The sequence below is a fragment of the Pogoniulus pusillus genome, chromosome Z (assembly GCF_015220805.1).
Source record: "Pogoniulus pusillus isolate bPogPus1 chromosome Z, bPogPus1.pri, whole genome shotgun sequence".
In the NCBI taxonomy this organism is placed as follows: Eukaryota; Metazoa; Chordata; class Aves; order Piciformes; family Lybiidae; genus Pogoniulus; species Pogoniulus pusillus.
Window position 1 is genome coordinate 13,704,035 of NC_087309.1, and position 16,573 is coordinate 13,720,607.

The 16,573-nt window shown below is 52.1% G+C and overlaps 1 protein-coding gene across 30 annotated transcripts in view; it reads right to left on the reverse strand.

The window, feature by feature from the left end:
- Positions 1-16,573, reverse strand: part of CNTFR (ciliary neurotrophic factor receptor) — a 274,938-nt gene that overhangs the window by 55,907 nt on the left and 202,458 nt on the right. For all 30 annotated transcript variants that reach the window (XM_064140049.1, XM_064140050.1, XM_064140044.1 and 27 more), the window contains one exon: positions 15,678-15,908. In XM_064140049.1, coding sequence (XP_063996119.1) covers positions 15,678-15,908 — 231 coding nt within the window. The remainder of the gene's footprint in view (positions 1-15,677; positions 15,909-16,573) is intronic.

Consider the following 16,573-nt stretch of genomic DNA (forward strand, 5'->3'; position numbering starts at 1 on the left):
AGCTCAGCCCTCACACATTGGGGAGGGTTGGAACCTCCTGGGACTTTCAGCCCTGCACCACAGATTAAAGATAATAAGGAAGCCTGATACCATGCAGGCTGGATTTCATCCCAGCTCCTGCTGGCAGCTTGTGTTTGAGCCCTTGGTGTGGTATCAGCCAATGGAGCCATTGCAGTGCAGAGAGAAGGAAATCCCTGGCTGTTCTGGGTAGCCTCTTTCCACTTTGGCCATGTCTGCAAGGTAGCCAGGAGACAAGGCTATGGTGGGTTGCTGGAGGCAACACATCTGTATCCAGTGTGCCAATATCAGGACAGGAGATAAGGAGCAACTCAAGTGGTTGCCCCCACTCTTGCACAAGAAGGATGCAAAATTAGGGCCAAAGGCTGCCCCAGGTCCCTACAAAGCAGCTACTGCCAGCTGCATAGGGATATCAGTGTTTGTAGCCTCATAGCAGCAGCACACTACTCTGTCTGTATCTCTCCAGCACACAAACAGAGGTCCTAAGCTGCTCTTCAGGGATCAGCCTCTGCTTTCGGAAAGCAGCCAAGTGGCAAAAGCAGTCTGGAGCCTGCTGCTGGTGCCACAGAGCTGCTCAGCCAGGAGACTAAGCCAGGGCAATGATACAGACAGGAAGACTTCCAGGGTATCTTTGCAGCAGTGGTGAAAGTGCCCTGCAAGCATCTCCATCTCAACGTGAGCACTGTCTGGCTGGCAAGAGGGACTGATGCCTGACTGGCTCCTCTGCACCTGCTTTATACTCAGGAGGGATCCTGGGGGCAAGGAGGGAGAAGATGGCCAAACCACTCCTCCTGCACCTCTCTGGCTTCCCTGAAATTTGCCCAAGAGCAAAATCTGAGGGATTAGTGGTGGCCACATCCTGGTGAGAACAGTATTAAGGGATTATGAGATTAGAAATACCATTTATGCCCAGAGGAATAATGCTAATTCTTATCTGATTGTCTACAGATGTCAGCAATCAAAGTGTCTCTTTCATACAAAGCTGGGAGTGCTGCTGAAGGGGTAGGTGAACTCAACTTGCCACCCTCCTAGCATAAGAAGGGTCAGCACCTCCTGCTGATACGCTCCCCAGATCACGCCTGGCAGCAGCTACCAGTGTGTCACTTTCCTTAATTTGGATAAGAAGCCCTGCACTGTGTCTGCACACCCACCTCTCGTGTCTCTGCTGCACTTGCCCAGCCCCTACCAGCTCACCTGTGCCCAGTGTATTCTTGGGTTAGTGGGTGCTGCTTTGCTCATGAGAAATACCTGAAACTGTACAGCTGCAGCTCAGTTGCAAGCCCAGCACAGCCCACTTGGTATCTAGGGCCACCAATTCATCCTGTCTTGGGCTGTGTCCCCTTCTGCAACCTTTGGATGAGGACATGGCACCACAACCCTCAGGGTTCATGGCACTCTTAAGTGATGCAAGGCTCTTATTGCTCTTGGAGCATTCAGAAAGCTTCAAAAAGTGAAGAACTAACCCAATCTCACCTCAAACTGGTGTGCTGCCCTGCTGCACTCTCAGGGTCTGCCTTATGCCCAGTTGGAAGGACCAGGTGGGTGCATTGCCAGCTCCATGGGCTGACTGCCCCCTGGGCTGGCTGAACTACTTTGTGCGAGCTTGCCTGGGGCGGTGGTTCCTAATGGGGCAGTCTGGGAGGCTCTGCTCAGCCATTAAGGGAGGTAAGTGCTTCTGGGTGCACTGTGCCAAGCTCCTGTCTGCACACTGGAGGCAGGGGCTTGTGGGGAGCTGCTCCTGCCTCCCTCCCTCCCCACCACCATTTGATGGCACATAATTTCCATCTGGCTCTTCATCAAAAGCTCTGTCAATCCTTTCTCCAGAGGAGGGCTGTGGGAGCTTCCTCTTCTTCACGCTAATGTCTCACGTGAATCTTTCCTCCCTTCCCCCCCTCTCCATTTCAGCCCAAAGCCATCTCATTGCATTTTGATTTTCTGCCTTCTGCACGCCTTGCAGACCTGCTGGAGCTGAGCCATCACTCAGCTCCTTCTAGCTAAGGGCAGGGTGCACACAAAGCTGAGGCATCCTAGCTAGGACAGAGCAGCACTGCTCCTGACTTCCACCCTTTCCACTTCCTTCGTTTTGCCTCCTTAGAAACTCCACACTCTCCTGCTGTCTTTCAGGCCATCTATGAGGACCTCAGAAAAAGCAGGGGATGACAGGCATGGTCTCAGAGCCATCCCAAGTAGGTACATGCAGCATCCTCCAAACGCCCCTCAGCCTTCTGTGCTCCACGTTTATCCTTGCAGCCCTGCTATGCACCACCACACACCCGAGTCACATTACCTGGCAAAAGAGAGCAGCCACAGTGAAGCTAAATCTGCAAGACAGGGACATGCACCTTCCTTAACTCACTGACTTGAAGGCCATGGGAGAAAATTAGTTCATCTCACCTGACCTCTTGGGTTGCACAGGCCATTACACCCCTCTGTTACTCTGTTGAGCTCAATAACTTGTGTTTGACTGAACCATCTTTCAGCAAGGCACTCAGCCTTGCTCTGCAGATAACAAGGAACAGAGGAGCAGCCACCACTTTTGGCAGCTTGTTACAATGCTTAATCATTTTCTCTATTAAAAATATGAGCCTCTTTTCTAATGTGAACATGGCTGTGCACAGCTTCCAGTCATTGGCTCTAGCTATGGCTCTGCTTGCTGGTTTAGTACCTAGTATCTTCTCCACTCAGAGGTAATTATCAACAGGAGTCAGGGCATCTTTCCAGCTCCTTTTGAAAACACTGAACAAAGTATTTTATATCTTTCTCTTTATGGCAGCTCTCCCTGTTCACTTTTCATGCTTCTTCACTTTCCCTGCTTTTCCAAAGTCTTTCTCAAGTTACTGCTCTTGTAACATCCCAGGACCACTTTGCAAGGAGGTAAAAATTGTTTCTTTGTTGTACATATGGAGCATTTGGCAAAGCTGGCTCACTCTTGGCTCCAAAGGCCCCAGAATGGTCTTTCTGGACAGACTGCCACAATATAAACTCACAGTTTGGGATGTCTTGACCCTGACACCTTCCTGCAAGAGATGTCTTCTGTGTTTTCCCCAGTTTTGCCTTTTTTTCAGCATAAGGAAGGCCTAGAGGAGTGTGACAGCACACACCTCACACTGCCACCACCCCTGGGCAGCTGCTGTGCTTGCCCCAAGTGAGACCCATCCCTGAGGGGTGCTCTAATCCAGCAGTCACTGAGACACAGGGAATCAGGAGAAGAAAATAAAGCAAAATGGTGTCCACAATGGCTGTGTCACACCAGCTTTGTGAGCATTTTAACACCCCTGAGTAAGTCCCACCACTCTTTTTCACTTCCGGACAAAAACTTGAGCATCCTCTGTGGACTGATGCCACAGTGACCACACCGCTATGGCAAAAATCACACCCACAAATACTGACTTAGAAGCTAAAAAACTTGAGTGATGCTTCATAGAATCATAGAATCAACCAGGTTGGAAGAGACCTCCAAGATCAGCCAGTCCAACCTAGCACCCAGCCTTAGCCAGTCAACTAGACCATGGCACTAAGTGCCTCATCCAGGCTTTGCTTGAACACCTCAAGGGATGGTGCCTCCACCACCTCCCTGGGCAGCCCATTCCAATGCCAATCACTCTCTCTGCCAACAACTTCCTCCTAACATCCAGCCTAGACCTACCCTGGCACAACTTGAGACTGTGTCCCCTTGTTCTGTTGCTGGTTGCCTGGGAGAAGAGGCCAACCCCCACCTGGCTACAACCTCCCTTCAGGTAGTTGTAGACAGCAATGAGGTCACCTCTGAGCCTCCTCTTCTCCAGACTAAACACCCCCAGCTCCCTCAGCCTCTCCTCACAGGGTTTGTGTTCCAGGCCCCCCACCAGCTTTGTTGCCCTTCTCTGGACATATTCCAGCATCTCAACATCTCTCTTGAATTGAGTGGCCCAGAACTGGACACAGCACTCAAGGTGTGGCCTGACCAGTGCTGAGGACAGGGGAAGAATAACCTCCCTTGTCCTACTGGCCACACTCTTCCTAATGCAGGCCACGATGCCATTGGCTCTCCTGCCCACCTGGGCACACTGCTGGCTCATCTTCAGCTACTATCTATCAGTACCCCCAGGTCCCTTTCCTCCTGGCTGCTCTCCAGCCACTCAGTCCCCAGCCTGTAGTGCTGCTTGGGGTTGTTGTGGCCAAAGTGCAGAACCCTGCACTTGGCCTTGTTCAGTCTCATCCCATTGGCCTCTGCCCACCCATCCAGCCTCTCCAGGTCCCTCTGCAGGGCTCTCCTACTGATCCAGCACAGCAAACCTGGTTTGAAAAAGCCACCTGTCACTACCAACACTTGCAGTAGGTAGCAGCCTGGTAGTCTTGCAGAGCCTCACAACCGAGCAGTGTTGTCCCACCTGGGTGGCTATGGGAAGCAGGTACCTTCACCCATGCTCTCTACTCCAGGAATTATGCGAGAATCTGATTTTGGACTTCATGTCACCATTTACATTCAATGCAGCAGTTCAAGCAGAGATATGGGACTCTGCCCCTCCCTGGGCTTCACAGCTCCATCTTCCTGCTGCAGACTGGGACCTATTTGTAGGGGGCAGAAGGAAGCAGAAGCAAACTTACATGCCAGCCAGCCAGGCATAAGCCAGCTCTGCTTTATTTGGCTGAGTAGCAGGAGGAGGAAGAGCTGTGGGAGGAAATGCTAGAAGATGGAGGCTGTTGCAGAAATGGCAGCAGGTGTGGAGGTTGCCCATGGGCAATGCCTCCAGGTCAGCTGCCCATGTGCTGTCCCACTGAATCACCAGTCTGTTTTCTCAGCCCAGTTGTGTTGCTTTAGGATATTGCTCCCTAGTCTGTGCCTCAATTTCCTCTTCTGCCTTTTCACTTAGGCTCTGACTGTACTGCACTCTAGTGAGGAGCACTTCTCTCTGGCAGGGGTGGGAAATGGAAGGTGGCAGAGGCAGGGTATGGGAGGTGACAGGGGCTGCCCTGTGTCCCCAGTGCAGCACTGGAATCTGCACCCTTGAGTTTCAGTAAAGACAAAGCAAGAACAAGAGGAATAAGTTGATGAGGAAAAAAAACAACTTGGCAGAGAACAGTTGCCCATGGATGGTGACTCAGTAAAGTCAGCCAAAGAGGGGAGAGGGTGCAACTTGGGTCCCTATGCAGACAGCAGACTCGGATCCATCACTGGAGTTCTATGCATTAGTCAAGCAGGAAATATGAAGGTGCCTCTTTTTGCAAAGGCACATCCGAATCCACTGCATACTACCTTTGAAGCAACTAGCTGCCTGCTGGGCCATGAAACCACACCACTGTACACACAGGGCTCTGCAGTGTGTGGGCAGCAAGGCACAGGTACACACGGGCAGGTTGTCATGCCCCAGACAGACTCTTGCACAGATACATCTGCAAGAGCATCTTTCTGCCCAGCACCCTCTGCTCTGTGCTCAGGCAAATCTCTGACCAACACAGGCTGCACAGCATCCAGAAAGAAGAAAGTAGCCAAAAAAGCTGCTCACAGCTGTCTGCTTTCTTCCTTGATGAAGAAGATGGGGTGCATGCACCTGCAATATCTGACATCCCACACTGTGCAAGGCTGCTCCTTGTGGAACACACACTGAGTTGGGGTGTGCTCAGCACACACTAGAAGGCTGTAGCAAGCAAAGACATCTGGAGTTGGGAGCACTTGGAACAAGGCAGCCCAACATGAGTGAAAATACAGTGCCAAGTTGTAGCTCCTGGCCTCCTGACCCATTGAGTGATATCCTGGTGTCCAGAGATGAACAGCAGCACCCATAACCTCACCCTACACATCTGAGCTCAGCTATGCAGGACATCAAGCTTCCTCTGTGGACCTGACTGTAGCCAGCCCTAGTGTTGTGGTTGCTCTATCCTCCACATCTCTCTTCACAAACTGGAGCTCTGGGAAGCCACTGCTGGTCACTGCCACATGAAGTTCTGCACAGGCACTGTTTGTCTCTGCTTGTCCTCAGAGTGGGACCAGATTTCTCTATGTGGCTTGGCAGAGCAGGTTGTCATTGCTCACTTGCTTTTGGCAAATGCTGTGCACCCCCCTCCCTCCCCTGAATCACCAGCAGCCTGGCTGTCCAATCTGAGCTGGTGGGGAGAGGAACCAATAGCCTGGCATTAGCCACAACTGGACACAGCAGGCTGTGCATGGCTCACATCACTGCAGAGACCATCCTGGAGAGAAAAAAAATGGCCTAGGGATGGTATTGTGAACCATTTTAATAAGACATTTTTCTCCCCCTCCCCACCATCCAAACTCATGCAAACACTGTCTTGTTTAGTTGGCAGCAAATGATAAAGACCCCCAGGGAGCAGAGGCGGGGGGGAGAAAAGGGACATCTGTTTAGACCATTTCTACAGCATGGCTCTCCCAGGCTATTTCTATCTCTTCTTGTCAAAATTTATCAACTGCATAATTGTTTAAACAGCATTAAAGTGCTTGGAGCAAGAGCAACTGGAAATTGTCCTGCAGTTGCCTCTGGTACCAATGCTGACAGCTTGGGAGGGGACCAGGGAGAGAAGGGATCCATCGGGCATGGGAACCCTCTGACTCCTTTTCCGGAGGGAGACACCACCCTGTCCTGCTAATGAGAGGAAAATAATCTCACTTTATTCCCAGCACCTCTCCTAGCTTTCCAGACCCCAAACTCTGCTCCCTCTCCTCCCCACCCTGACATGCTGTTAGCACATATCTATGTTGCTTAATTATTTACAGCAGATGCATCGACTTGGGAAACCATAATGATGATATCTTTCACACTGAAGTACACTTGGTCCTGGCCTGACCCTGTTACAGCCTCAACCAGGTCCTCACTGCCTGCCTGGGCCCTGCAACATTTCCCAGCCATCAGCAGCAGTTTGAGAGAGGGATGGAGAAGTGCTGGAAGCTGGGAAAACACGAGGATTTGTTGGTGCCCCCTATCTCCTCACCTTCCAGGTGGAAGGAATAAGCCCACAGTAGACTCCACTGCAATGCATTCCCACCCCTCATAAGACAATTTGGCCTAGGTCCCTCTAGACATGGGCACATGTGGCCAATGATAGGCAAGGGCTCTTCCCCGTGCTGGTGTCATAGGGAGGGGTTTTCCTTTTGGCATCATCTGGGAAGCATGACTGTGGTTTTCTTTAGGTGCCACAGCTGTGCACAGCCACGGATGGAAAGGGAAAAGCAGCATTCACAAACAAAGCATGGACACTGCAATAATCTCCCGAGGGATGCAGTGGATTCCCTCATACTGGGCAATTTTAAGACTCAGCTTGGCAGGGTGTTGGGTCATCTTATTTAAATTATACCATCAGCTAGGAAAGTTGGACTAGGTGATGCTTGGGATCCCTTCCAACCTGGCATTCTGTGATTCTGTAACCTCTTTGCTCCCTATCTCATGGTTGCAGTGACAGGAGATGACTGCATCCTGGCTGGTCCTTCTTGTTCCAGAGCCCTTGAAGCTGGGGACCCACCACCGGCAGGCAGCAGGAAGCTCATGACAAATATTTTGACAAGGGGTACTTAAGAGCAGCCGAGACAAAATCCTTCCTGGTGCAGAAACCAGTGTGTGTCTCCTCCACTCCCTCTGGCAGACACAATCCCGGTTCATGGCCACTGCTCACCAGCCAAAGAGGCTTTTTTCTCCCAGCCCTGGGCATCCCTAATTCACAGGACTGTGAAGCAGGGGGCTGTGGGAAGCTGTTTAGACTGGAATTGGACTTCTTCAATTAGAGGGCTGTTTTTGTCATGCTAAGGAGGATAAACAAACCTCAGGAGAGTGGGAGAAGGCTGTATTGCCATCCATCCAGGACACAGGACACTGCGCTGCTGCACGCAGCCTTCGGCATTAGTGTTAGGCGAGGACAAGGATGGGGAAGGGTTTCTCAGGAAGCTGCCAAGCCCTAAGGCCCTTTTCCCTCTTCTCCAGCTCAGCAGCTGCCGGGACACGACATGGAAGAGGAGCCAGGCTGTCCTCCTGCCCCACACTTATCTGAGCAGTGAGCCTCTGAGCTTGCTTCACTCGCAGGGACAAAGCTTAGGACACTGCTAGTTGCTCACTAGGGAGGTCCTTACACCTTGAGCACCCTCCCTCTAACGGATGCTTCATTCCTATGTCTCTCTGATACTGGTAACCACAGCACACCCTCACCTCTGCCCTTCCCTGGGGAATGAGCTGGCAAAGATGTGACCATGTTCGTTACTTCTCAGTGCTTTCATGCCATACAGATCTCCTGCCAGCGTATGAGTGAAGCTATGAGCTCTCCACAGCACCCAATCCAGAGGGAGCACTTTGGCCAGTGAGGTTAACCATGGGACCACATCCCTTCAGCTACCAGCGGGGCTCTTGGGACACAGGATCTCACACATGCTGGCTGCCTCCCAGGCATGCTCATCCCTTGGGCAAGGGCTCCGTGGGGCTCACTGAGCCAGGGCACAGGCACGGGCAGCAGCACCATGGCCCCATGCCACGGCACCTAATAAATGCCACGTGCCTCTCCGTTTACCCCACTGCCGCGCGCTCCTCTCCACCCCCAGCTTCCCCGCACGAAGCTGGGGGCCGCAAGGATGGGAGAGGGAGTATTTTTATTGTTTCTGACACTGGCTGCCCCAGATTATCATATTTTATGCAGCAAGCCAAAGAAGCATCACTCTGCTATGCTGCAGCTGGGCAGGCTGCCCAGCCCAGCGAAGGGAAGGACAGGAGAAACGCAGCAGGGCGCGGGTGCATGCAGGCGCGGGGGCAAGCGTGTGAGTGGTGCACACGGGGAGGCCACAGGGCACAGCTCCATTCAGCCCTTCCCGCTGCCGTGCGGCCGCCTGCGTCCTGCTGGACGGGGCAGAAAGGTCACCTGCTGCCTGCAAATGTGTTTGTTTTTCTAGTCCAGCTCCTAATTCGATTAGGACTAATTGCATTTGGGAGCACGGTGGGGGTTTTGGGTGGGTTGGTTGGGGTTTGGTTGGGTTTTTTGTTTTGGGTTTTTTTTTTTTTTTTGCTTTCTCCTTAAAAAGCTGTGATGGCAACAGGAGTACTGTTACCCTGCCTGCCTTTTCAGCTCCCAGGTGGCCCAAGACCCAAGATCTGGGCACAGGAAGCAAAGTTCAGCCGCTGAGTTTTCCCAGCCACAAACAAACAGCTCAGCACAGAGAGAGAGTGATTGGAAAGCCTGCATGCACCATGCAATGAACAAAGCAATCTTGGCAATCTGCTTGGACCTCCTCTGTAATACTCCCTCCCCATGGCTCTTGGGAAATAGGGAGTGATGTTTGTACTTCAAGTCCCCTGAGAGTCACTGCACCTACCCAGCTCCCAGTACTGCAGGCATGTGGGGAAAAGCTAACCACATGGATAGCAATAAACCAAACAGCTCTGGGGTGCATCTCCCAGTGCTGGAATGTCAGAGACAGGTGCTTACATTTACTAGCTCCACCCCTGCCATGGGCTTGGTCCAGGTTAAGGTAGTCCTGCCCCAAGAACTGCCTGGGCAGAGCTTTAGGGCTGACTGTGCACAGCGCTGTCCCCAAGGGGCAGAAGAACATCTGGAGGGTGAGAGGGATGAATTGCAAGGGTGGGTGCTGCTCCCTGCCAGCTGGCCTTGGTGCCAGGGAATGGTTGCAGTCATGTTTAACTTGCTGTTCTCGAAATAGCCTCAGTTTACATGGCTGTGGGAAGGGATTGGACAAGTTCATAAGGGAAAAATCCATCAAAAAGACTTTCTGAAAAAAAACAAGTCCTGCGTCATAGATCACTGGACACAAGCAGAGAAATATCTGCATGGACTGATCCTGAGCCTGTGCTCCTTCATCAGCATCTGTGCCAGCAACAGGAGCACGGGCTCGACCTGTGGCTGTGGCACCCTACTCTGAGGCAGAGGCATCACCCTGACTGGCTGCTGGAGCCAGTCAAACCTGTTTCCCCAAGCTGACGTGTTGGCAGTGTCCTCCTGTAGTTTTCCCCACCAAACCAACCTATGGAAGCAGGCAGCCAGACTGCCTGCTGGCTGCAGGCACTGCCTTCCTCCACTCTTTAGCCAGTGCCCACGATGGGGATGCTCATTCTTCTTCCAGAGAGCCAGAGATGCATGCCTTATATCTAGAGGTTGTTTCTTTCTTTGTTTCTTCTTCATTTTGAATGGTGAAAAAAGTTACAACAACAACAACAACAACAACAAGAAAGAGATGCAAGCTCCACTCCAACCCTCCAGTTGCAGCTGGAACCCAGCTGGGAGGAAAGTGACTTCTAAGGCAGAGAAAAGGGAGGTTCTGATTATTTATTAGTGGCTGATGTTTGATCGCTTGCTAATCAGGCCAGAGGACACACTTGGGCTCTCCCCGGCCTCCCTGCTCACATGTGGTTCCTGTTGCTGTGTCCCTTCCCCCCTCCCTCTCTCTGGTTTTGCTTTGTTTGTGTTTCTGTTAATTTGGTTGTTTTTCCATGTTGTTTTCTGTCAAACCGCATGTTTTTTCCCCTTTCTCTTGCCAGCCACTGCAGTGACAGACATGGAAGAAGGAAGCCAGCCTGGAGCTGCTTGCCCTTTGCCAGTCCCTTTCCCACCATCTTCTGCGAGCCAGCGTTGCCCATGCGGTAGAGCTGGGGCTAATACCAGGCTACGAACCCCCATGACAGCACTGTGATGTGGAGGGCAGTTACCCTGCCTGCATCCTGAGCCGTGTCCTGGCTGCTGGGGGGATTTTGATGTATTTTCTTTCCTTTGCAGACCCCATCCCTGCCTGCACCCCGGGCTATCAGCCTCATCAGGCAGGAGGCAGAGTGAGGGTGGGTCAGCATCACAGTCAGCAGTGCTTGGGCATCTTCACTGCCTTCAGGCAGAGGGGTGAAGGGAGCAGTACAAACGGGCAGAGCCATCAGGTCAGGATGGAGATAAGCAGGTTAGAAAGGGACAGATGCCTGCCCTGGCTGCTTCCCTCCCTCCCCTCTTTGCACATAAGGCCTCCCTGCTCCCATGTGCGCTCTCCAGCTTCTGGCAGCCTTTCTGCTGCGCATTTCCACTCCTCTCTGGCCCATTAGTAGTATTTTTATAACATTCTGTAATGCATGGAGCTCTGTGCCAAACCTCAAGAGCGCATTATTTCCCAATGCCTTTGTTATATCCATCCCCAGGCCCCCCGGCCACGCGTTTCCAAATGCAGAGCCGTGGCTCATGGGGGCAGCCGGGAGCCCAGTGTTGTGCTCCTGGTACCCACAGCCTTCCTCCCTCTCCTGCCTGCTCCTGATGCTCAGCCCTAGGCTCGGGCCAGGAATGCCCAGTGGGCAAAAAGCCCTGGCTCTGTTGTTTGCTGCTTCTGGCCATGTGTGGGCACCCACTGGTGTCCAGGCTGCTGAGCAGGTGATCCATTGGAAATAAACACAGAGCATCCTGGTAACTCTCCTGTGCTTCCCCCCCTGCTCAGCTGCTTGAAAAAAGGAGACAGAGCAACAGACTGCTGCTTGGAGCCTCCCAGGAGAGGGAGCCCACCTTGGGCTGGTTTGTGCTTGAGATGGTGTATGTCCTAGAGATGGCTGATCTGGTAACCTTAAGGATAAGCAAGCCCGTGGGGGGACTTTGTCCTCAGCAGGCTTCCATCTGTTGATCACCCTATCCCTGGATGCACACAAGTCCTCACTGCATATGTGTCAATGTTCCTGCCTCTGCAGGTGGTGAAACAGCCTGGCTACCCCCAGTCTCTGCAGCGTGCTGCTGGGCTCCCCAGCCACATCTCCCATGATGTGGACCTGGCTGACAAACCCACCCCCAAAGGATCATTTCAGCTACCCATGTCCTCCTGCCCACCTGCTGATGCACACTAATGAGACACCTTCTTGCACACTGTGCCTTTTGCAGCATTCTGTAGCACTCTGGCCCCTCCAGCATGACATCCTATCCCCATAAATCCCCAGGTGCCCACACAGCCACTGGCACATCCCACTAGAGGCTCACTGGTCCTTGTGGGCTAGTCATTATGGGAAACACCATTGAGAGGGGTCCAAAGACAGATGCTGAAGCCATCCCACCCAGCAGCTCCCCTTTCAGTACAATCTGATCCCTTTTAGGCATTTCCTAAGCTGTGTTCCAACTCTTGTACTAACCCACATTTTCTTGTGTTTAACTCATAATTTCCCACGTGGCATCATAGCAAACACTTTGCTGAAGACAAGACAGATTACATTGACCACATTTCTGGGCTGTGGAAATCAGACCCCTTATCAAAGAGAGCTATCACATTAATCTGGTGTGATATATCCCTGGCAATTCTCCCTTGCATTTTCCTCCCATTTTCCATTTGTCTCCGTGTCTTTAATTGCTCCTTCTTCTGAGTGTGCCACACAGCCCTGCTGTGCTGTGGGGTCAGGCTGTCTGATAAGCATTTTTTCTTTCTCTCAAGCACAGGAGACATGTCTCCTCTCCCCACAGCACAGGGTGCCACCACTGACCTCTCTGCTGCTAATGAGCAGCAGCAGTCCCCACCTGGGGATGAGGTGCTCTCTAAGCCTTCAAAGTGTTGTTTTCTTTGAAGGTGCCTCCAGACTGGAGGACTGCTTCCAGGTTTTATCTCCCTTCCTCTCCCCCAGCCTGCCCTGCCCTCACTCTCAGCATTGCTGCTCAGACCCAGCGGGGTCTGTTCAGGACAGAGCTCTGCTAAGCTTACCTTTAATCTCCCCTGAAACCTGGCTGCAGAGCCAGCTCTGCTTTTCTCTCCTCGTTTGCTCCATATTTACACAGCTAGCCCTCCTTTTCGTTTCCTTTGAAAGCTCTCACTCAGCTTGACTCCTGGTAGGCCTCCCTTTATCCCTGTGCTTGCTGACTCCCAAGACAGAGCTCATTTTGCTAATTGACACCGTTTCCTGGTCCTCACTGCTTCTCTGCTCCCTCCTCACATCCTTCTTACAGCGTTCTCTGCCCAGGAGTGCCCCTGCCTTATTTGGGAGACATGCTGCTGGTACCATCACTTATTTAATGATATCCCTACCACTCTTCTGCATGTATCCCCTAAAACCTTCACTGCTGCTGCTGTCATCTTTCTTGTTGCCCCAATAAGAGGGGAATATGAAGGCTCAGGCCTGTTTCCATTTATCTTCCCAAACAAAACTAGTCCAAGACACCTCAAATCCCAGGTTTAGGCTCCCAGTACATTCAGCTGCACCACAGAAGCTATCACAGGGCCATGCTGCAAACCTCTGCAAATTCTGGGCCACTCAACTCAAGGGAGATGTTGAGATACTGGAAGGTGTCCAGAGAAGGGCAAGGAAGCTGGTGAAAGGCCTGGAACACAGCCTTGTGAGGAGAGGCTGAGGGAGCTGGGATTGCTCAGCCTGGAGAAGAGTAGGCTCAGAGGTGACCTCGTTGCTGTCTCCCTACCTGAAAGGAGGCTGTAGCCAGGTGGGGGTTGGTGTCTTCTCCCAGGCAACCAGCAACAGAACAAGGGGACACAGTCTCAAGTTGTGCCAGGGAAGGTCTAGGCTGGATGTTAGGAGGAAGCTCTTGACAGAGAGTGATTGGCATTGGAATGAGCTGCCCAGGGAGGTGGTGGAGTCACCATCCCTGGAGATGTTGAAGCAAAGCCTGGATGAGGCACTTAGTGCCATGGTCTAGTTGACTGGATAGGGCTGGGTGCTAGGTTGGACTGGATGATCCTGGAGGTCTCTTCCAACCTGGTTGATTCTATGCTTCCCATGAGCTGCTCATCTCCACCTTCATCACCATACTCATATCCATGTCATCTCCACCTTCATTTATCTCCATCTTCACCTCTATCCCCATCTCCTCCTGGGATGCTCCCAAACCTGCTCCTCTTCAGCAACAGCAATACATCCAGGGAATAAAATTATGCTCTATGGAAGTAGGAAAGTTGGAGGAGGTGGAGGTGGGGCCTGGGGATGGCAGTGCTTGGAAATGAAATCTCAAGGAGAACATTAAATTAAAATTCAAGCAATTAAATTAATTACCACTAGAACTGTCTCACCTGATTAGTTCCTTGCATACTTAATTGTGTTAACACCAGGCATTCACTTATTTATTTGCCATCCCTCCCCTGGGGCTGGTGTTCCTTGCAGTGTCCAACCAGGCTCCTCAGCCTATTGCTCAGAGAGCCTGTGAGCTTCCAACAGATAGCAACATGTGGTAGCAGAAAACAGCATGATTTGGACTCTAGCTGAGCAATTCCCACAAGTCCCTGAGTGGATTGACAGAGCTTACTATCAGCAAGGTGCTTAGCAGATGGAAAAGGCATTGCAAAGTCACAGCCATGCCACAGCTGCAGAGGGGGTGGTTGGAGGCTGCACTCCTCTCCCTGGTTCCCTTGTTTCTTCATGATCTGGGATGAAGGCCCCCATACACTGGCATGGCCTGGGATCTCCCTCCAGATGGCACCTAGTGAACATGTGGCCAAGTGGAGGAGCAGTGCAGCTTCCTCCAGGTGCAGCCTGCATAGCACCCAGCAGCTGCCTCCCTTGCCTCCAAACTACCTGTGAACAGCTCCTTATGTCAACAGCACAGCTGAGAGCCCCTGATTCGTCTGCCTGTATGTCTGTCATGCCCCCAGCCTTGACCTCCACTCGTTGCCATACCTGCCACACTGACTGCTCCTTCCTTGCCTGCTTCTCATGTTGCAATTTAGCATCTTCAATCTCCTCTTTCTCTTCATCCATGTACTGGGATTCCTCCCAGCAGACCGTAAACCATCAGTTGAACAACATGCAGTGTCTCTGAAACTTGCAGTTCTGCAGTCTGACCTATAGGTGCAATGAGACCCTCCTGCCTGATTTGCATAGCTTATGCAGGCTGTGGCTGATCCCTCTGTGACCCTCTGATCCTGGACCACAGCCTAGGATCGAAGTGCCATCCTGTCTTTGATGTAAGGTGCAGAAGGTGAGACAAAGAACAGAGAAAGGCTCTGCCACGTCAAACAAACCTGGGAACACAGGGTCACCTACACAACAGTGGGGCTCCCAGGTGGCACCCCACAGCATCCTCTGCAGCAGTCACCATCCCACAGCCAGCAATACCAGCTGCTGCCCGCAGACGCTCGCTGTTGCCAGTGGCAGTCGCTGTGCTGTGAAACATACAGCTGCTATCAGCTGTACAAACACAGCAGCCCACCAAGCACCCAGCTGCTATCAGCTCTCAGAATCATCTGAAATACGGCACAACTCTTATCTGCCACGCTGAGACCTGCGGATCAGCATATCTCATACTTAAGATATGCAAAATGCTGGGAAACATGCAGCTGTGTGTGCACACAGGCTCCTGCAAACACCCAGCAACTGCTACCACCTTTTGGCTGCTCCTCTGAAACAGCCATGTTGTAATAATTCCATCCAGGACTCCTCCATCCCAGATGCAACCTCCTCTGGCAGCTCAGTCCCAACTCTTACCACCTGCAGGGATGGTGGTCATGGCACTGGGCAAGACAGAAAAGCAATAATTCCCTCCCAGATTACTCCTGGGGTATCAATTAATCTACCAGCTTTGATGTAAAGCTGAGGGCAGGAGGGGATCATTCCAGCATCCTGCTGTTGGAATTAGTATGACACAGGGGAGCTTCTATGGTGCAGTGCACCAGGCAACTCTATGGGTTGAAAGCACAGGGATTGGCGTGGCAGGAGAGGGCTGTAAAGGGTCAATACAGGAACAAAGGGCATGGTTCTGTGCCCCTCAAAGTCACAGGTTGAAGTACTCACTTCCCACTTTCAGGTTGGTCTGGTATTTAAGGTGCCAAGAGGAGCCCTCGTAGCAGGAGTATTGACCACTCTGAGTCAGGCCAACGTTCTTCAGGATCAGGTAGGACCCATTCAGGTGGGACTCGTCGATGTCGGTGCCGTTGGCCATCCAGGTCACAGCTGCATCCCAGTCCATGGAGCCACACTTCATGGTCACGTCTGCACCTACCCGCTCATACTGGGTGTGGCTGTCTGTGGGAAGGAAGGGGTTAAAAAACAGGTAAGGTCAGATGCCTTGGAGACATGGTCTCTCATGTCTGAAAAGTGAGAGAAGGACTAGGACATGGGCTGGCACTGTGTTGGTGGCCAGGGAAGCACAATTTCTCCTCCTGGCCCTGGTGATGATGTGTTTTAACCTTAGATTAGACTGGATTGGCTGGAAAAGACCAGTGGATCAGAACACAAACCCTATGAGGAGAGGCTGAGGGAGCTGGGGGTGTTTAGCCTGGAGAAGAGGAGGCTCAGGGCTGACCTCACTGCTGTCTACAACTACCTGAAGGGAGGCTGTAGCTGGGTGGGGGTTGGTCTCTTCTCCCAGACAACCAGCAACAGAACAAGGGGACACAGTCTCAAGTTGTGCTGGGAAAAGTATAGGCTGGATGTTAGGAGGAAGTTGTTGGCAGAGAGAGTGATTGGCATTGGAATGGGCTGCCCAGGGAGGTAGTGGAGTCACCGTCACTGGAGGTGTTGAAGCAAAGCCTGGATGAGGCACTTAGTGCCATGGTCTAGTTGACTGGCTAGGGCTGGGTGTTGGACTGGCTGATCATGGAGGTCTCTTCCAACCTGGTTGATTCCATGATTCAAAGTTCTCCTCCTGACCCTGGTGATGATTTATTTTAATCTTAGATTAGACTGGA